The sequence below is a fragment of the Cololabis saira genome, chromosome 1 (assembly GCF_033807715.1).
Source record: "Cololabis saira isolate AMF1-May2022 chromosome 1, fColSai1.1, whole genome shotgun sequence".
Lineage (NCBI taxonomy): Eukaryota > Metazoa > Chordata > Actinopteri > Beloniformes > Belonidae > Cololabis > Cololabis saira.
The window spans coordinates 47,308,087-47,329,077 of record NC_084587.1 but is presented as its reverse complement, the minus strand read 5'-3'; the positions used below and the strand labels follow the sequence as shown (position 1 = coordinate 47,329,077).

Genomic DNA, 20,991 nt, shown 5'->3' with positions numbered 1-20,991 from the left:
CTCCTTTGATAAGGTCCTGGCAAACCCCTAAAACCCGCCGCGCCGGGGAAAAGTTCACTTAACGTTTATGGCCGCTTAAAAGGCGACCGTCTCCCTTAAGAAACGCATGACGGGAGACTTTATGTCATTTCGATCTGTCCTGCTTGGGTTTATTCCTAATCTCGGTCATTTGGTGCTGTTTTATTGCGAAGGACGGAGCGCTTTGTTTTGTATGTATCTTCCGGGACCAGGCCGGCGGTCTTTTCGCTTTGAAGTCCTGCCGTTAAACCTCCAGCCCGGTCGGTGCAGAAACAGCCGGGAGGACTTGTCTTGCACCGCCCGCCATGGCTTCTCCCAGCACTACCTGTAGAGGACCAGGCCACATTAAAGTAATGTGAGAGAGGGGACAGGGAGTGACTAGTTGTTGGACTACTTTCCTTTCACGTTTTCTAATTAAAGCGGCTATAGTCGGGAGCCTGCATGGATGGTAAAGCCTGAATTATGGTTCTGCGTTAAATCGACGCAGAGCCTACGGCGTAGGGTACGCGGCGACGCGCACCGTACGGCGCGCGTCGCCGCGTACCCTACGCCGTAGGCTCTGGAAAAGCTGTTCCACAGGCCCCCTCTCCCGGCCGCTTTCATGTGCTGCTGCTCCGCTTTGAAGTGGAGAAACGCGCTCTATGTTTCTTGTTTGTGGGCGAGAAATACGGTGAAATAGATAAGAAGCTTATACGTCTGCGTTTGTGTGTGTGTGTGTGTGTGTGTGTGTGTGTATATGTGTGTGTGAGAAGGAGACGGTGCAGCGTGAATGTATGAATGCGTAGCCCAGATAAAAGGCGAATATTTGTCGGGTGGTGCTTCTTCTTCTTCTCTTCTGGCTGAGGGGGAAAAAAAAAAAAAAAAAAGTGTGATGTATTCTTTCAGTCCGGGCCCCCCCTCTCCTCTCCAAATCTCCACCTCCATTCTTTTGAACCTCCTCCAGACTTTGACACCCCCAGTGATGTACATAGGCAGAGCCTGCCTGCTCTGAGGTCAGTTGTTGAATGGGACAGAGTACATTAAAGTACTGCGCTGTTTGTGCAGCCAAAATAGCGCACACGCGGAGCCGCTCACATCTCAAATAGTTGGGCTTTTTTTTGTTATTGTTGCTGTTGTTGAGCTGGACTAACGATCCGGAGAGTTTTGGGACTGTATTCGATTATTTAAATGGAGTAAGAGTTTCAACTTTTTTTTTTCCCCCGGATTTTGTCTTGGTTGGATCTGCTGTGCGATGGTATGTCTGTTTTCTACCTCATTTATAGGTTGTGTTTTAAAATGTTGAGGTTATAACAGCCCTAGTTGGGACATAATGCGGGATTTCTTTAAATACTATCGTTGCTGTTTGCTTTGAAAAGCGCTCCAGACACGAGCTTTGGCACTTTTTCTTGTTCGTGTTGGTAGTGCCGACACGTTGCTCGGCTTCTGCTCGGGAATAACACGAGTTGTAATAACACATATATGATAGTGAAGCTCGCTTCTCCCGCGGAGCTCTTTGCCTGCCTCTGATTCACGAAAACGGTCGTGTTTCAGAGCAGAATGTGTCGGTCTGTGCCTGTGTTTTTGGGACGGTGAAGACCAGCGTGGTCTCCGGCTGAAAACCAACCAGCATCCCTCCGTGATGCGGGATCGTCCGACACAGATCGGGGAATTAATTGGAGTTGAAGCCTGTGACATGGACTCGTTAGGAAAACACGTGTAAGCCAACAGTTGTGAGGAGGATACGATTTGGTTAAGAAGAGTGAGCCTTTGTGAAATGATTAGTCCTGTAAAAATGTTTTTTGATGTGGCAGATCAATCAATGCACGGGGAGGGGGGGGAGAAAGAAAGTAGGTTGCAGTTGATCTCTCATTTAGGTTATAAATAGATAAATGAAGCAGGAAAAAAAAGAAAAAAGCCTTTCATATTTCTTTTGCGAGCATAGATATGTACTTTAGTTTTCAGCAACTTGTGCTTTTTATTATTTTACCTTCTTTTCTCATAATTTTATTTCCTTTTATTTGCTATTTACTGTCTAACCGCTTTTAATGTTGATGTAAAGCACTTTGAATTGTGCTATATAAATAAACTTGCCTTGCCTTGTGAACCCGGCGAGGGCTTTTTTTTTTTTTTTTTTTTTGAAAGGGGACTGTTTACTTGATGTCTTTTTTCTTTTGAAGTTCAGCAGGAATCTGGGCTTTGATGAGATCAATACTTTGTGTGTGTTTCCAGAGTGAAGAGGAGCTGAGAAGCTCCCCCGCTGCTTTTAGAGAGTGAGGGAGGAGGAGGATTTTTAGGGGCTGCAGCCTCGCTCGGCGACTCTCACACGGTTGCGCCGGAGCCATCATGAGCAGCCTGGCTCTGCCGGAGCTCAGCGGCAGCTCCAGCTTCCGAGAAGATGCTCCCCGGCCGCCGGTGCCGGGGGAGGAGGGAGAGGGCTCCCGGCCTGCCAAAATGAGAGCCCGGAGCCACCACCACCACCAGCAAGGGAAGGAGGACTCCGCTCCGTCCTCGCTCCTGCGCGGCTCCGAGGACGGACTGGGGGAGCCGGAGGGCAGCGCGTCCCCGGACTCCCCCTTAATCCGCTGGACCAAGTCCCTGCACTTCCTCCTGGGAGACCGGGACGGGGCTCACCTCTTCAAGACCTTCCTGGAGCGGGAGAACTGCGTGGACGCGCTGGACTTCTGGTTCGCATGCAACGGGTTCCGCCAAATGGACTTAAAGGATACCAAAACGCCGCGAGTGGCCAAAGTGATCTTCAAGCGGTACGTGGAGACCAGCGGCGTGGTGGCCCAGCGGCTCAAGCCCGCCACCAAGACCTTCATAAGGGATACTATCATCAAGAAGCAGCAGGTCGACTCGGCCATGTTCGACCAGGCGCAGACGGAGATCCAGTCGTACATGGAGGAGAACGCGTACCGGATGTTCCTGACCTCTGACATATACCTCGAATACGTGCGCGCCGGCTGCGAGAACGCCGCCTACATGAGCGGCCACGGCCACGGCGGGCTGGGCTCCGGCCTCAAGCTCATGTGCGGATACCTGCCTCCCCTCGTGGAGGAAGAGGAGTGGACTTGTGCGGATCTCAAGGCCAAAACTTTGGGTTCTGTCGTGGGACTGTCTGCAAAAAACTTGAGGGCTACAGCCACCATAAGGACAGCGGCTGAAGTCCTGGAGAACAGCTACAGGTAAGAAGATAAGATAAGATAAACCTTTAATAGTCCCACAGAGGGGAAATTTACAGTTTACAGCAGCAAAGCGGATAGTGCAAAAACAAGAGGCATCAATAGAAAAAGTAAAAGTAATAACACAGTAATAATAATAACACACTATAAACAGTAAACTGGTATACAATAATAACAATAATAAGAAAGATAAATAATAAGAGGAGGAAGTAGGGCTGGGCGATATGGCCTTTTATTAATATCTCGATATTTTTAGGCCATGTCACGATACACAATATATATCTCAATATTTTGCCTTAGCCTTGAATTAACACTTTGATGCATACAATCACACCAGTATGATGATTCTATATGTCTACATTAAAACATTCTTGTTCATACTGCATTAACATGTGCTAATTTTAAACTTTCATGCAAAAAAGGGAGAAATCACAACTTAGTCAAACGCACGTGACTGACTATGTAAGTAGGTGTGCTTGTTTTATGTCTCTGAGAAGGAGAGACGAGACGAGAAAGAGTGAGAAAAGTCTGTAATTTAATGCCCGTGGCTAAAAGCAAACGCATGACAATGTATACTCGAATATTCACGATATAGTCATTTTGTACATCGCACAGAGTAGAAGCCGCGATACATTGAGTATATTCAATATATTGCCCAGCCCTAGAAGGAAGCACCTTGCACAAATGTGTACCTGTCTTATTTGCATCTCAGTGCTTAGTTTGGACATTGCCTATTGGAGTCATTAAATCTGGCCAAATATTTCAAAAATGCCTCTAGTGAGGTAAAGCCACATGATCAAAGGCTCTCTCAGAGGAAACATGCCTGTATACGTGTGCCCTCCTGCCTTGCAGTTAGTGGAAAAGTGGTGGAGAAGGCGGGGTGAGTGCAAAACATGAATGCATCTGAGCCTTCCTTTTAAGTAAATGGTGTCTTGCAGGCAAAGCCCTCTGCTGGTTTGCTCAAGTTTCCTGTGCTTTGAAACCCTTTCCTCCGGTTCAGAAATGAATTCAGACACCGAGCCTCACGACTGTCACAGCTACATCAAGCGGCGTTGGTGCTATCTTAAAGTTGTTCTGTACTTTTTTTTTTCTTTTATTCCGCCCACAAAGCCATATAGTTATTGTTTGCCGTCTCAAAGTCTCCTTAATCTTGGGGAAAATGTTAAAGCTGAGTTCAAACAACTTGTGCAGTCAGACTCAGAATCCAAGAGGAGATATTGTTCTCTTGGTCAGAGATGAAAGCAGAACTGTTTGTGGAAAGCATTTGCTTTTATCTTAACTCGTCCCACACATTGTCCAACAGCTGAAATCTTTTCAAGCCAGGCACATTTTTTTTTTTTAAACTGGATTTTATGCATGAGTCTGCTTCAAAGGAAAGCTTTTTTTTCCCGCACTAAACAACTTTGTCCACACATCTGGACTCAATTATTCCTTCGAGGTTTGATAATGCCATAATACTTCAGTTTGGTGTAAAAAAAAAAAAAAAAAAAATAGTGCAAGTTTATTGATAATTCGTACATTTCTTGTTAAGTAATCTAAACATTTAAAGATAAGCTTTCATCAAAATTATCTCCAGCATGACTTTTTTAATAACAGCGTAAAAAGGTGATTAAATGTAATAAGTCTATTTAAGCCTTCCCTTGAGGATTTTATCCTCCATGTGAGCAGATGTCAGATAACATGAGCGCTGTTGCTCATTTGCTTAAAGGTGGTCATGTTGAGTCAGGAACCAATAAGCACAGGGTTTGTTGACATGTGGGCATATCCAGCTTTCCTGGTGTGATGCCCTGCATTTTTGTTTTTCCCTAAAAGAATAGTAGAGAGGGAGAGCGCGCACCCCACACCACACCACCACCAGCATCTCTGTAGGTCAACCAGTTTCCATCTCAAACATGTGGAACTAATTTTGCCACTGCACAGATTCTTTTTTCTCCCCATCATTTTTTGAGAGCCCCTCAATCCTCAACTGTAAAGACGTTTGAACAACACAACAACAAAACATCCTCGGCTCGGTTCCGCATCTCCAGCCACAGAGTCAGGGTTTTTGCCTTCCCTGTCTATTCTATCCAACGCTTATATCTCTTCTATTGAAAGAAAAATCTGTCTGACAGGAGACTAAGCATGGTTTGGAGGGAGACGGAGAGACAAGAGGAGGGGAAGGGGGAAAAACAGGAAGGAGGGGGGGAGCATGAAAGAAAGAAAAGAGAGTAAGAGTGAGGGGGGTGCAGAGAGCCCAGCTGTGCTAAATACCTGACTCTTTGCGTGGACCTTCCAAAGGTCAGATTTGTGCTTGGGGCCTATGGCTTTAGTCATGCTGGGGTTCTCCTCAGCACTCCCGGCAGAAGGCATTCTCATAAAGAAAGGGGCCCACCTTCCCCCTTTCCCTCTCTCCTTCTCTCTCATTCCCTCTCTAAAGCTCAAGTTCCCCCTTCCTCTCCTTCCCTCCCTCTTCCTTGTCCACCCCCTTCACTACTGGAACAGGAATGCAACACAGCAGGAGAGAGCAAAAAAGACACAGAGAGACTTCAGAAAGCAAAGCAAGGGAGAGATGATGAGGGACGGGCCCCAGAACGGGCTGATGGCAGGGAGCAGTGGAAGCGGGAGAGCATGCAGGACAAAGACAGCTGAGTTTTTAGAAGACTGGAAAAGATCAGGAGTTTGATGCAAATGAAAGAGTGGCGGAAAAAGAAGGGAAATGCTGCTGTTCATTCACTCTCAGCAAGGTTGCTCGCTTCAGCCACTCCACCCATAACCCCACACCCCAAACACTCGATCCTTGAAAAGGAAAGTGAGAAAATAAAAACAGAACCTAAAGATCCATCTATAACATTGTTGTGACATCCATCTGGCCCCAAACTCTCATGAAAGTTACCCTTATGAGCAGAAATTTGCAGAGAACAAAATAAACAAGGGCAGGAAAAGGCGCAAACAAACCTTGTCCAGCTGTGACGCCTCTCTCTTCTGTCTTCACTTTAATCTGTAAAGACCATCACATTTAACACATTTCAAATGTTTCCCCGGGTCTTTTGCAGGTCCCACCGCCGAGGAGACCCTGCCAGTCCATACTTTGTCAACTCTGGCTACATCTTTGCCCCTGCCACCAGTGCCAACGACAGCGAGATCTCCAGCGATGCCACAACAGACGACTCCATGTCTATGACCGACAGCAGTGTGTAAGTGTTTACGCTTCCTATCAATCGATCAGATCCGTTACAACCCAGCCGGCTCTGGAGATAGAGCAGCAACTTTAAAAAAAAAAAAAGGACTCATTTTCGTGGAGCGGACCTTGCCAAAACTCGGCAAATTTTATTATTTCCATTGCATCTAAACGAGCCTGGACCAGATTTGAGTCAACACCTTTCCAGGAAAAAGTCTAGGAGTGTGAAGAAAAATATTTGGCCATGTAGTTCAACAGGATCAGCTTTTCTTGGCGCCGGGGGAATGCACTGTTGAGGAATAATGGTGTGTAATGTATTTTAATTATCCTCCATGGTTGACTCCAGGTAATTCTGTTAATGTGTAGTTGTTGCTGTGGCCTCCAGGGAGATAACTGGGAAAGTCATTATGACTGAAGACCTTTTGAAGTTTATTCTGATGTGTTGCAGGCTACAGAGAAGGGAGGAAAAAAATAAGAACGTCTTGATGTGGATGGGGGCGTTGCCTCATTTTCCTCAAAGTTGATATGTATCCATCCCACCCACCCTTCTGCCACAACAGACTTGTTTTTTTCATATTATCTAATCGCTTTTTCCCTTTGAAGAACTGGAGGAGTCGGGCAGGGGAAATGGCCATTCGGGCCTCAAGACAAACTCATTGAAAAATGTTGGCAGCAAATGAAAGAAGGCTTACTCACATGGTGGGTCGGTTTCCTGCCACTGGCCTCTGCAGTGTGCTGAGATCAGGTGTCTGCAAGGCTTTAACTGGGGGTTACTCAATTCTAGACCTTCGGACAAGGCATGAGGAACTCCCCTTCCCAGGCTACCCTCAAACTCCCCCCTTAAAATAACAACATGAAATCACCTTCAAATCTTCTCACTTCTACCTTCCATAAGTATTTGCTGGAGTGTTGGGGGCTCCAAGTGCAAGGGAGTGAGAAAATAAAGTGCACTGAGTATAAAGAGCTTAACTGAATCGCTTTCAGCCTATTGTTAGGTGAGGGGAGCTTAGTGGGATAAGAGGGTGGCTGGCTGCTTTGAAAATGACTTGCACTACTGAATAGGAGATCGCCATAAAGTAAAGGCCCGTGAAAGAGTCCACGGCTGTTTTCTCTTCCCCAAAAGCTGGACAAAGCGCCTAACCGTCTGCAAGAGTGGGGACCGTTCACACTGACAAGGACAGAGATAGCGAGCGGGAGGTTGGGCATCTTTGTTTGCAGCTAACTTTGGGGTTTTGGTTAGTGTACAAGTTGCTCCGGATTGTTGAGTTTCACTTTTGAAGAGTTTCTCTTGTTCCCTCCTGCGCCTGTAGGGAGGATGGCTTGTACTCCCAGGGGTGCTGTGTGTGAAACATTGATTTTTTGGGTAGTAGTCTCATTTTGCAAGAACCTTCCTGCAACACGGGGGATACCACCAACCTTAATCTGTGTTTTTTTGACGTGTGACTTGCTAGAGCTTCTCAGATGAAAAACTCATTGCAGAACAATGAGTCAAAGTCATATTCATGTAACATGTCTAACAAGGTCTTTGACACGGAGATCCTTTTTGTCCTTTTCCCGAGCTCTTCAGATTCTGACTCTTTCATTCAAGTGAACAATTTGGTAAATGTGTCCTTTTATAGTGGTTAAAAGACAAAGTGCAAATTTGAATCTCATTTCCAGGATAAAGAATAAGAAGAGAAGAATTTGGGAAGAGGAGGGGCAAGAAGGGTGGTGGAGGGGGGGGATTTTTTTCTCTTTTTGCTTATATCTTATTTATGGATTTACTTGGACACTGGGGAATGCTGCTGCACCAACTTCAAACATTACCTTATCTTACAAACCAGCCTTTTGATGTTGCTGAGATCAGAGGCTCACTGCAGAGCGCTTGCCAAACGAAGATGGCAGCGGGTGCATATGTGCATGAGTGTGAGATTTCAAAGAGGCAGCAGAAAAAGTAGCGTTTGGGCTAGGTCAGACACTTCTGAGCAGCCAAAATGGCCATGATAATTGGCCAAGCTTAAGTGGCAACTGACTGGAAAAGCTAGCAGGCAGAGTGAAAAAAAAAATGGAGGAAGAGATTCCCAGAATAAACGCCTAATTGTCCGGAGACTTTTGGTGTCCCTCGATACATCTCTAGTTTTACAGGCTGCAAAGCTAGAAAAGTCTTGAATGCTTTAGTCGTTTGCAGTTTTCCACTCAAAGCGGCAAGGTTTGCGCTGATTCCTCAGCTTATTAAATGACTAGTGTCTCAGTTGACACGGGGTGTGGTGATCTTATCAGTGCTCTGTGGTTTTGGAAACCGGCGGTAAAGTGTTTGGTGCATCTCAGCCTTTGTCTTGATGTGGTTTTGTAATGTCTTTTTACTCGTTAGTCTTGAGTTCAAGCCCTGCCTGACCTCTTTGTTGAGCAGAAACGTGCCTAGTGACTGATTACTTAGCTGTGTTGCCTCGGCGATACCATTGAACTCCCTCCTCATGGGCACCTTCCTCTCAAAGCCGTTGTTGCTGAGGTGTCAGTTACAGAAAATGGTCCAAAACTACACTGGCTCTGCAGTTAAGTTTGTTGGTTGTTACCAGGGTTGCTAAATGTGTGATATTGTTGTGCTTTGCAGAGATGGAATCCCTCCGTACAAGGTGGGCACCAAGAAGCAGCTCCAGAGAGAGATGCATCGCAGTGTTAAGATCAACGGTCAAATCACGCTACCCCACTTCCCCGTAAGTATCAGATAATGGAACAGTGTTGCTCTTAGGAGAGGCATTAGACGTTGTAATAGTTTTAGCAGTAACAAAACATGTATCAGTAAGATTATCGAATCATCTCACTGCTACGTCCCTGGAAGAGGAATTGTTGCCACAATTCTACTTCATTGAGCTTTGCACTATTTTCTGGGCCTAGATCCAGATTCTTTTCCCCCTTTTATTTTTACCTGCTGAAGTTGTTGTGGAAAGGTTTAAGGAACTGGGTCAGAACAGTCTGACACAGGTTAGGAAGCTTGAAAATAAATATGAAATTCCTTTGTTTTCATATCCAAACACACGTATGTGCTTTTTGAGGGGATGAGTGTGTTTGTGCATGCATTTGGCTGTGTTGTCTGTTCCCCTAGTTTACTCTTTTTTTCTTCTCCTTTGTACTTTCTTCTCTCACTCTCTCCTCCCCCCCCTCTCTCTCTCCTTTCCCACTTGTACTCTTTTAATGTCTCCCTACTGATTTGGAGATGGCTCTGTCTCCCATGATGCACCAGCCCCAGGCAGCGGGGGCCCCGTGCAGGGCTGGCGCTCCTTTGCCAGCATCTCTGCTTGCCTTTCTTCTTCTTCCCTTCATCGTGTCTACAAAGAGATGAGAGAAGAAAAAGAAAAAGAGTCAAAATCAAGAAAGCCAGTGTGCCAAATAACAAAAAAGTAAGAAAGGGAGAAAGAGAATCCAGTGCATATAGTTTAAGAAAAAGGAGGATAATATGACTAGAGTACCTTTGAGCTGCCCTGCATGCAGCCTGGAAATAAATTACTACTTCCCTTCAGATCTTCCCAGTATTTGACTCCTCTATCCTCTCCCTCCCTCTTTCCCTTCCTTCTCACTCTGGCACCATTGCCACTCCACAAACGCACATCTCAATCCTCTTCCTCCTCTCATGCTGTTAATTCTGTCACCCTTTCCCTTTTTCTTACCCTCTCCTCTCCTCACTCACTCCGCTCTGTCGATATCTGGCTTTTATTCGGAGATTTAAAGCTGCGTGTCCCTCCCACCCCTAGTGTGTGTTTGATGTTTGACAAGGGCCCTTTGAAGTGTGCTGACTTCAGAGGCTTCCTTGCTGATGGCTTGGTTGGGCTACAGAGGGTGCAGGCAGGGGGCCTCCCCTCCGAGCGAGACCAACTGCTACCCCGCCACCGCTACCCCCTTCCCTTCCCCTTGCCCAGCAGCTTGGCACTGCCAAGGGCAGTGGGCACGGGGACGTTCGGGGCGGTTTGGGCAGCGAGGAATGTTCAGGTTAGCTTGAGGGCAAGGGCGTGTGGATTAGGCCTTTTTGGAAAGGGTTGTACGCCTTTTTGGAACAAGACAGTGGGGGCAAGGGCAGCGGATTAATGCACCATACTGCATCCATCGGAAACGCTAAGTAGCTACGCCCGCACACACATTTTAAGTGCCCGCATCCGTGTTTTTTTCTCACCCTGCAGAGGACACACCGGCTGCCCAAGGAGATGACCCCCGTCGAGCCCTCGGCTTTTGCCGCCCAGCTCATCGCCAAGCTGGAGAAGCTGAAGCGAGAGCAGGACACAATGAGCTCGCTGGAGGAGAGGCTACAGCAGATCCAGGAGGTCAGGCATGCACCAAAAAAATCTGCCACTATCACTAACTTGAAGACATGGCTGCCACTTTAAAATTCTCCCTGGGATCCAAGTTAGTTGGAGACTGGTTCTCGGGTTAACTTGGATCCTAGACTTCACTAGAAAAGCCTTTCTCCCAGTTTCAGCATGATGAGGAACAGGGCACAGACCAAGGGATTTAAAAAGTCTGTCTTTAGGTGCTTCCTCACGTCCTCCCCTATTTCATTTGGCGGAGGAACTTTCAAACTTATGTTTCTAGACATACTTTAAGTTCTCTCAAACAGCACTTAGCGACTCTCCAGTGGCACGTTTGCTGAATATGTGTAGTGCCAGTCTCTTTGTAAGGCACAGGCACATTCTGCATTATAGATGAAGCGCACCGAAAGCCTGTTAGCGAAGATAACAGTGCGGCAAAAAGGAAGCTCACATCAAGTTATCCAGGCATTTGCTCTCTCTGACTTCAGAGGATGATAGATATAAGTTGATGTAAGCTGAGACAGAAATTCCTCTGCTGGCTGCTTTTCCCCATGTGACTATTAGTGTTTCTTCAATTGCTTAAATTTGGACTTCTTTGCAGGAGGATGAAAGGGAGGAGAGCAATGACCTGAGCAGCGGCCCGTCCCTCCACCAGCCTCTGCTGCCGCCGGGCGGCCAGGGTGAGGAGGACCCCCAGGCCATCCTGGACGAGCACCTGTCCCGGGTGCTGAAGACGCCCGGCTGCCAGTCTCCGGGCGTGGTGCGGCACTCGCCGCGCTCGCGCTCCCCGGATCAGACCGGTACGCTGGTGTCCTCCGGTCACGGAGCCTTCTTCGACGCTTACAACGGCACCGCCAAGGTTCTGGTGGCCGGCCGGCAGCCCACCAAGCACATCCACCACCATTACATCCACCACCACCACGCTGGGCCCAAGACCAAGGAGCAGATCGAGACGGAGGCGGCTCGGCGCGTGCAGTGCCTCTGCCCTCCAGGGGGCGCCAATTATTCCGACTTCACACCTGCGTGAGTTTAATTCCTAAGCTTGCATGATTGAGACTTTGTAGCGCCGTCTCTGGTGCTAACCTGCCTCTCCTTGGTCGTCCAGGCGCTGCAGCACTTTGTCCAGGCGGCCGGTCAAGGCCTGCGAGGAGGGCGTGTGTTCGCCATGCCTTCCTCTCGTCTCCACCGACCGCTCTCAGAATGTTTGGCAGTGGATCCTGGAGAGCGAGCGGCAGGGCAAGCACAAGCCACACAGGTAACTGTCGCTCAGGCAACCCTCCCTACTCCCTCCGGAGACTTGACTTCACACTAGGCCTGTGTTGAAAAAAATCAACTTCCGAATCTAATTCTCATATTAATTCCTAAAAATCGATTGGTATGTCTAAATAGGGCTGAACGATTTTTGAAAATAATCTAATTGCGATTTTTTTCCTCAATATTGCGATTGCGATTTAATATGCGATTATTTTTTTCAAGGTCCTGTTCTCATGTATTTTTCAACTACACAAGCAATAAATCAGTCTGTTTTATAATAAACAATGCCAGATTTATTTAAAGCACAGATTACAACAATAAAGAAAACAAATCTGTGCCTTTACCTCTTTAACACGTCTACACATGGGTCGTTCTCTCTGAACCCAATCGCACGACACCAAACCGGGTTAAACTTTAGCCAAAACGAGGCGTAGTTTAATAGAAAAACACAGAAAAACTCCCACAGGGAACAAAAAACCTTCCTCACAGGCAGTACTCGAGTTGTAAAAAAAAAAGAATCAGGGGGGATGGTGGATTTTATCATATGGGGACAGATAATTTGTGCTGATTACAAATAATGAAATATATAACAAATAATAGCACTGACCTGCAGAAATACTGCAGGAATGACATAGCAGCAGTTAAATGCAGCCTTCTGTAAGCTTTAAATATCCACTGGGCTTACATCAAATACATCAAAACACAACAATAAAAAACACTTTTCTGAACTTATCAATATGACTCTGTCCTTCACAGGATAAGTAACATGGATCACTGCAAAAACTCACAATCTTAACAAGAATATTTGTCTTATTTCTAGTTAAAATGTCTCATTTTAGTAAAAGAAAAATGTCATTACACTTAAAGAAAGACTCATCACTGGAAAAAACAAAAATGTTCACCCATTTCAAGTAGATTTTCACTTGAAATAAGTAGAAAAATCTCCCAGTGGAACAAGATTGTTTTGCTTGTAATAAGAAGATAAATTTTGTCCCACTGGCAGATTTTTCTACTTATTTCAAGTGAAAATGTACTTGAAACAGGTGAAAATTGTCAAATAAGTTATTTTTCTGGTGTTATTTTTCTGGTGATGACTCTAAATGTTGAAATAGCAGTAAAACCACATTCATTGATGAAATGACATAAGGGATGGAAAGGGGGGATGGCAGTTTTACAGGGGGGGATGATTTGGACCGTTTTTATTTCATCCCCCTTCAACTAGAGTACTGCTCACAGGGAACTCAGAACTTCTTCATAAATAACTCAAAAATCACAGAGAGAAAAAAAAAACACCAGCAAACTAACAAACAAACCAATAAAGCTTTCAGAGTTAACAAAACGAACCAGCAATGAACTCGCAGCCCCGCTGTTTAACCTGCTGCAGGTGTGGTTTAAGGCTGATTTATGGTTCCGCGTTAAATCGACGCAGAGCCAACGCCGTATGGTACGCGGTACGTGCACCGTACGGTGCGCGTCGCCGCGTAACCCACGGCGTAGGCTCTGCGTCGATTTAACGCGGAACCATAAATCAGGCTTCACAGCGCAACTCGCTGTGCGCCCGGCTCGTGCTCGGCGCCGCGCGCAGCTCCTCGCCGACTCCGCGCTCATATATTTAATACGTTTATAAAGCCCATATATTTATAAAGCCCCACCTGGCCGAGCCCTAACACTGAGGCCATGGTAGAAACAGTAGGTTACAGGCGGACATGCGGCACTGTTGACTTTTTTTCGCTGCCGGCAACGTGACCAGATGACGTGACCAGATGACGTCACTGGTCAAATCGCAGCCTTTGCGGTTAGAAAATCTCGTTTTATCACATCGCGATATTATCGCAAATGCAATTAATCGTTCAGCCCTATGTCTAAAGATCGATTATTATTATTTTTTCATCATTACATTCCAACTTTTGGTATTTTTTTGTTTATGCCCAAATAAGGAATGTTTTGTTGGGACACGAGAATAACTAGTGCCATGTTTTTGCCTTTAAATATGTTTAAAGGTATGAAAACATTAAAGTTTTCAGTTATAATTGCATAAATTGTCTATATTTCATTACTTTATATACTGTCTTGGGGTTACATTTGCATAAAATGCTAAAAACCAAATCCTCAAAAATTAAAAACCGAAATATACCGAAAATGGAAAAAATTTAAATGGAATGTGTTAAAAAATAAAACCGATTTCATACCATTGCTGCCCTGGATCTGTTTAGTAATTCTGCCCCACATGATGTTTCTGAAAGCAGTTCTATCAGCATTCTGGGAGCTGATTGGTCCTTACAGCATCATTAGCTGCCAATACTTGCTGTTGAATCTCAATATAATACTAGTATTAATATGTTGCATAACTACAGTCATATAATTCATGCAACAGCTCAAGAAACAGTTTTAATAACACTAACCCAAATCAATATCGGAATCGAATCTAATCAAATCTTGATAATCAATTCTGAATCTTAAGAATCGGAATGGGATCGATTCTTGACATTTGAATCGATCCCCAGCCCTGCTTCACAGCTAGCGCCCTATACCAATGTTTCTTTATTTGTTTTTATCTCAGCAGCTCTCAAGGCCTCAAAAAGCCCAACCCGCTCGACTCCAAGATCCTCCCTGCTCGAACCAACTCCTCGTGGGGCGGAGGAGGGATTGGCAACGGCGCTCAGTTCCGTGGCCATCATCCAGGCCACCCTTTCATCCAGGATCCAGCCATGCCACCTTTACCCCCACCCAACACGTTGCAGCAGCTGGAGGAGGCCTGCCGCAGGCTGGAGGAGGTTTCCAAACCACCAAAGCAAAGGTAGGAAAAATCATATTTAAAAACAAAACCAAAAAAAAGACAACAAACAAACTAACCACTTGAGTGTGTCTTCATATTTTCAGAACAAGTCATTGATCTTCTTGATTCTGAACAGGCATTCAACAGCAGCCAGCAGCCTTCAGAGGGACAGGAGCCATCCAGCTGTTGCCTTCCCCGCTGGAGGCAGCTCTCCAGCCAACCCCGGACCCCAGGCAGACGAGTACGTGCTTTTCTTTCTACTTCTACTTCTCCTAATCCCGTCTTTGTATCCCTCGTTCTTATCTCCCACTCATTTACTTCTGAGGTTCCCAAATTTAATTCCTCACTTAGATGCTTTTTCTCGGAGAATTCCCTCATTCTGCAGGCACGTGTCTTCGCCCTTTTCCTCCCAGATTTTTCTCACTTCCTTCAAAGAGAGATGTTGTGAGTCAGCATAGCTACGTCTTTGAACTCCTCTCGCTTTTTAATCATTTAAGATTAAACATGCTTTAATTTAGAATCCTAGCTTCTCCACTCATCCCCCACCACAGCCAAATGAAGATGTGGCTCTTAATAATCAGCCTCCTTTTTTACACATTTAGTGGTCGAACGTTGAGCTGCCTCCACCTGACCATTAGGCCCGAGCTCCTCCGTTTCTTAATTAACCATTCTTAAAAGATTCCCGTGCTCCACTTAGGAAGTCTGAGTCAGCCATTCACGTTTGTTTCATGTCGTGTTTGCAGGTCTAAGGAGCTGGTGGTCACCTACTTTTTCTGTGGAGAGGAGATTCCTTATCGCAGCATGATGAAGACCCACTGCCTCACCCTGGGTCACTTCAAGGAACAGCTTAGCAAGAAAGGCAACTACCGGTGAGCGTCAGCACACGAGCCACGCTACAAACCCTTTGATGGCGGTTTATCCACACCTGTCCGGATTTGGCCAGTCTTCTACTCGGCTTGTTATTGATTATTATTGGACTGGTTTGCTTGTCTGATAAGAGAGCAGTACTGGGGCCTGATGGTGGAAAAGATCGGGGGGGAAAACTGGGCTGATTTAGTGTATTCAGAGCTCACACAAAGAGAGAGGGGGTGTTTTCTGTTGTTTTTTTTTTCTTCTCTTTCTTCTCACATCTGGTACAGATTTCCATGCTAAGGCAGCCTTAATAAATATGGCTTTGAAGCTTAGACCATTTTATTTTGTGCACAGAGAGACCATAGCAATGCCTTTCGAATTCCTCCTCCGCACTATTGCATCAGGCCTTGAAATCGAACGCTGCGAGCACCTTGTTCTGTTAATGGCAGTTAGCACAGCAAACGCACCGCCCGTGACTGTCTTGATGATGGAGGCAAATTCCAAAAAGTAAAGCCCCTGCGATACGAGAGCGAGCCAGCTCAAAACGGGGCCACGGCGCAGGGTTTTTGTTTTGTCTGAGAGTGTTGTGGCGCTAACAGCCGACGAGGCCAGGACGTCAACATCGAGCCTCGGCCACATCTGCTTCGCTGGGCGAAGGGAGGAGAGGCAGCCTGCAGAGAAATCACTGCACCTCTGCTATCCCATAACTCTTCAGCGAGCTAGTGAGGAAGGGCGGGCGGGGTGTGGGGTGTGGGGGGGGGGGGGGGGGGTCTGGCTTCAATGGCAGCAGAATGTGTGGAGTTGGTTAATTTGGACATGGCAGCGGTACAGCAGAGAACAGTACTCCGCAGCGCTGCCAGACGATATTGGTGCCAGATGTTGGGAAGATCGAAAAATCCTGCCACATAAAACATGCTCCAGTGGAAAGACTCCTTCTGTCTCTCTCCCTGCAACAAAGTGATGACTTTGAACTATTTGTGAGTTGAATTTTAGCGTTTGATTCTCAGAAACATAATTCAGAAAATTACATTGAGGAAGGTGGCGCATTTTATTTAGACGGGAAATGGGTGAAAACTGCGAGATGAAATACAAAATACTTCAAATGATGCCCAGCAGAGTTTAGACAACATAAAAGTTTGCGGGGGAAGCCATAACTGTACAGAAGTACATTCAATTTAATGAAGCTCCACGTTTTTGTGTGGGAAAACAACCCCCTCCACCTTCATTTGTCTGATTACAATTAAGATTGAAAACAAGGCTGTACATTTTGTACGCCTCTCTGTGCATGTGTTGCCTGAATGACTCTACGCTGAGCTCATAAACACCAAGCTTTCCCCTCTCTTTTTTTTTTCTCCTCCATTTTTATATTCTGAAAGCAGGCACACATGGGCAGAATGAGGCATTTTTCCATTACAAAGCTTATCATTAAATCCCCTCCTGCTGATCTTTTGCTGGGTTTAAAGTAGAGAGCAGGAATCATTAGGAGCTGCAGGAGACTTCACAGTGACTGGGAGCGAGCTAACCCTGGGAGTTATCTCTCCTCGGGAGGAAGAAGCCGAGCCCGGCTAGAGCCGTGACCCGTGACCTTCAGGAGAGACGGTCGGAGGAGTCTCCATCCTCCCTCCCCGCGCCCGGGGCAGAGCCCTCCGAACCCCTGTCTCAGCCACTAGCGCAGCAGCAGCGCACGGCTCCACTCCTCCCCTGCCCGGTTATTGGAAAGCTGGCCCGAATGTTTGCACGTGTGTCTGCGAGAGAGGCACATAGTTGATGTGTGTGTTCTGCACAGGCAGCAGAGTGTGGTCTTGCAGCAACGGGCAGACTCTCAGGCACCTGAAATGTCAACCTGTGTGACAGAAAGGCCCTTCATTTGACAGCCAGTCCAATTAGAAGGCATGGAGATGCAGAGAGAGGGAGAGAGGGAGGGAGGGAGGGCACTGGAGAGCAGAAAAGGGAGGGAGGGCGCGCTTAAGACAGCCTCTAATTAACCCTTCAACTTTAATAAGACCTTGCAGGACAGATAGGCATCTGCAGGGTGACCGTGAGCAAGTGGACAGGGGAGACGAGCGCACGGATCCACGCGCAAACAGGCCGTTTGGAGCAGCTCGCATTATCACAGGGAGTGTTTAAATGAAGGGTTCAGCTCTGTTTGCGCAGCGGTGTGATGTGGAGTCGGGCGCTACCTTTGAAGTGTGCCGGGATGGCATTGAAGGCTATGACTAAGTTGTTTTGTACAGGATCCATTTCTGGCTCTTCGTTGTGTGTGTGTGTGTGTGTGTGTGTGTGTGTCTGTGTTTGATTTGGACTAAAGGGAGTTGTGCGCGAGCGTGTATATGTAAGTAGTCGTGCCGGAGCCTCAAAGCGGTTCAGAGCACGATGAAGTGTATCAGGTGCACTCCCGCTGCCTCTCTGTCAGATATCATTTGAGTTCAGTCCCGTTTTCCTTGCTTCCTTCACCCTACGCCCGACGTTTGCTAATCACAGACCTCTTGTTTTTTCTCTCCCCCCTCGCAGGTACTACTTTAAGAAGGCGAGCGACGAGTTCGAGTGCGGAGCAGTGTTCGAGGAGGTGATGGAGGACGCCACTGTGTTGCCCATGTACGAGGGCAAGGTCCTGGGCAAGGTGGAGCGGATGGACTGACGGCCAGAGCCCAGCCAGGCCTTTCCCTGCCCAACCAAAAGCTAAACTGTCCCTAAAAAACTCGAGCAATGGACTCTGTGTAAAACACTCTTTTATTATTATTATTATTAATATTATTATTATTATTATTATTTCGTAATATTAAGCTAAACAGAGTTAATATATCCAGCACAAGAGGAGTGATTGAAGGAAGATGAGCCAATGAAGTATGCCGAACTCAGAGGAGGTGCTGTGCCTCCCTGACTCTCTCTACCAACCAGCCTTAGAAACACAAGGGAACGACATGCCAGACTTCCAGGACCCCCACGGGAACGAGGACGATGGTCGGAGGCCGGCGGAGGGGGAGCCCCCGCCTCCTCTTGAACATAACCACTGAAGATGTAGATGACTGTTGTGACGTGACGCCAGAGCGATGGTGCGTCGGCACCGGCCTAGCGGACTAGCAGCGCCACCAACCTGCTCTTAACGTTACACTCCGACATTGTTACAAAAAACATCCATACGTGTGCATATACATACATGCATATATGTATATATACATGTATTATATATAGAGATGCTTTTTTGTATTGAGTTGAAAGTTTTATTTAGTATTTATTGAAAAAGAAACCCCAACCTTTCCCTCTTGGTACCCTCCCCCTTCCCGTTTCCAGCCAATGGGCAAGCTGCTTTGAATGTTGGGAGAATACTGTGGTGATACTGTTTCATGTTTTGTTTTTTTTTTGGTTTGTTTTTAATGTTTAAAGGTTGTCACACTAGCCTAACTCCTCCCATTGCCTTGTTGCCACGTCTGATCCGAACTAACAACCTTAGCGAGGGTCTTTGTCCAAGGCTCGGCCCACTATTCCGACGGTCAGTTCCCGGTCTTATATGCTGCTGATAGTTTGTAAAGTCCAGTTTTGCCACTCTTAGCACCTGCCAGCGCTCGTTGTCTCCCCCCCAACCCTCTCTCTTTTGTTTTCTTCCCTCTTTGGCGACAGAGCTCAATCTTTTTTGTTGTGCCTTTGTTTGTAAACCAGGCATTGCACAGGGATGCAGGGGAAGGGATGGGTGGGGGGGGGGTTAGAAAAACGTTCAAGACACACACGAAGAGGAGACCTAATAACGGCAGTGTTTACAGCCCGTAAACCAAAATAACTCATGGCAACAGGAATGAGTTTGGGTCACTGAGAAGGGGCTTCTTGAAGAAGTCGGCTAGCGTGTCAAAAAACACAAAACAACTACAAAAAAAAAAAAGAAAAGAAGCAAAAACGGTGAAGAAACATGGCTCCAGTATCTTTTGAATGTTGTTACGGTAACATCGTATACAGCAGAGCTCCTGCGTACATTGTAATTATGCATTCTGAAGTATGGATACGGACACATGTGATGCACACACAGAATACACAAGCACACACCAACTCCACACGACTGCTGGTGTTTTATGAGTACAGCACCTGTGCCTACATGGACGCCATACCATGTGCTACCCTGTTTCAGGGTTTTAATATATATCCCTTAGTTTTCAGAAGGGTTTTATGTTGAAAAGATATTTTTATGCTTTTAATAATGTCCTGTAATCATGTTTGTCGTTTTATTTTGTTTGTTCGTTTTGTTTTTACACCATGGCCTTTTTTTCATTCTATGTAAACTGTAAATTATACATTATATACAGAGTTTCATTTAAAGATTTACATGGACCTATAATTATTGTAATTATTGAGAGATGTAGCCTTTATTAAAGTTTTATATTTTTCAAATGAAAGTCGATGTGCCTGGACTTTGTCATGGTTCCACACAGGAATGTTTCACTTGTTTTTATTGGGTGTCTGGTGTTACGCCTTTTCATACTTTTGGCCCACAAAGATTCTGAAGTGGTTCCTTTTTTTTTTTATCCACAAAGTTTATATCCAACGGTCCTTCCTCAGCTCCAATTTCTTTGCAGCCACCGTCCATCGCTACATCCGACACAATGGAGCTTTGAAGAGACTCTTTGAAATGCTCAGGCAGACGCGACGGTGGGTTTTCATCATTTTTAAAAACCAAAAATCACTAACTTTCACCACAAACCGATCCTGCAGCAGATAATTCCTCTCTGTCTCACCGCATTCTCATTTTAGTTGGCACTTTATCTAAATATTGAGACGTTTTAGTCTCTTCATACAGGGGTGATTTATGAAGTTAACCGTGTTTACTTAAAAAAAATGTATCTTGAGTGTTGAATCTGAGTCACGTTGGAGGGCTGCAGGCTGCAGGATGTAGCTCATTGAAGCAGGAAGCCACTTTAGATGAAGATGATTAACATACACACCTTTTATTGTGGTTTATTTCATGTTCAGTGACATCACTGCTTCCAGCTCGTCGCTGTGAGGACATGCTTTACTGTAATTTACAGTCTAGATGTGGCTGATGTATATCTCTGTTGCTTTTTTCTTTTCCTCAATGCTTTATAATGTCGCTTTGGCCTGATTATGGGAACTATGAGGGTATTTTACCCAAAGAGCCAGTTAAGTTTACATTTTGTTTTAGTAGTTATGAGGCTAAATTAATGTTTTTTTGTCTCTCACATGAAAAAAGCTTCAGTCTTTCCTTTAAGTTGAGACATTTTCCCGAGATCTCAAGGTTAGATAGAGTAGTTGATCCTCGATGGATAGACTCAGCTTAACGTAAGTCAACCAACTCCTTATCCCTCCTCTGTGGGATGTTGCTCTTTAAAATTTGTGAAAAAGCTTTGCGTTATCCTCTTTCGGGGTACAGAAAGTGCTGCATGTGGAGATTCAATTCAATTCAATTTCATTTATATAGGGTCTGTTACAACACAAGTTGTCTCTAGTCGCTTTCCAGAGACCCAGAATGAGATAAATATGAAGAGACCTGGT

At 45.9% G+C, this 20,991-nt stretch overlaps 1 protein-coding gene across 2 annotated transcripts; it reads left to right on the top strand.

Annotated features, from left to right (window-relative positions):
* Nucleotides 1-861: 861 nt before the first annotated feature.
* Nucleotides 862-19,877, top strand: LOC133446717 (axin-2-like). Of its 2 annotated transcripts, none has more exons than XM_061724739.1 (11): nucleotides 862-1,252; nucleotides 2,227-3,182; nucleotides 6,212-6,352; nucleotides 8,927-9,029; nucleotides 10,488-10,628; nucleotides 11,215-11,636; nucleotides 11,719-11,868; nucleotides 14,431-14,664; nucleotides 14,780-14,884; nucleotides 15,387-15,512; nucleotides 18,007-19,877. In XM_061724739.1, exons 2-11 carry the CDS (start codon nucleotides 2,341-2,343, stop codon nucleotides 18,131-18,133), a joined length of 2,391 nt encoding a protein of 796 aa, XP_061580723.1. In that variant the 5' UTR covers nucleotides 862-1,252; nucleotides 2,227-2,340; the 3' UTR covers nucleotides 18,134-19,877. The 2 variants fall into 2 exon arrangements, with proteins under 2 accessions (XP_061580723.1, XP_061580714.1); XM_061724730.1 differs by having other exon boundaries at nucleotides 865-1,252; nucleotides 14,428-14,664.
* The last annotated feature ends 1,114 nt before the right edge of the window (nucleotides 19,878-20,991 follow it).

What these genes read in the sequence shown, in the direction of transcription:
- LOC133446717 (XM_061724730.1), top strand. Translation starts at nt 2,341, where the DNA reads ATGAGCAGCCTGGCTCTGCCGGAGCTCAGCGGCAGCTCCAGCTTCCGA. An exon ending in GGCAAGCACAAGCCACACAG is followed by an intron (nt 11,869 to 14,427) that starts GTAACTGTCGCT and finishes TTTTTATCTCAG; the next exon opens with CAGCTCTCAAGGCCTCAAAA. An exon ending in TCCAAACCACCAAAGCAAAG is followed by an intron (nt 14,665 to 14,779) that starts GTAGGAAAAATC and finishes GATTCTGAACAG; the next exon opens with GCATTCAACAGCAGCCAGCA.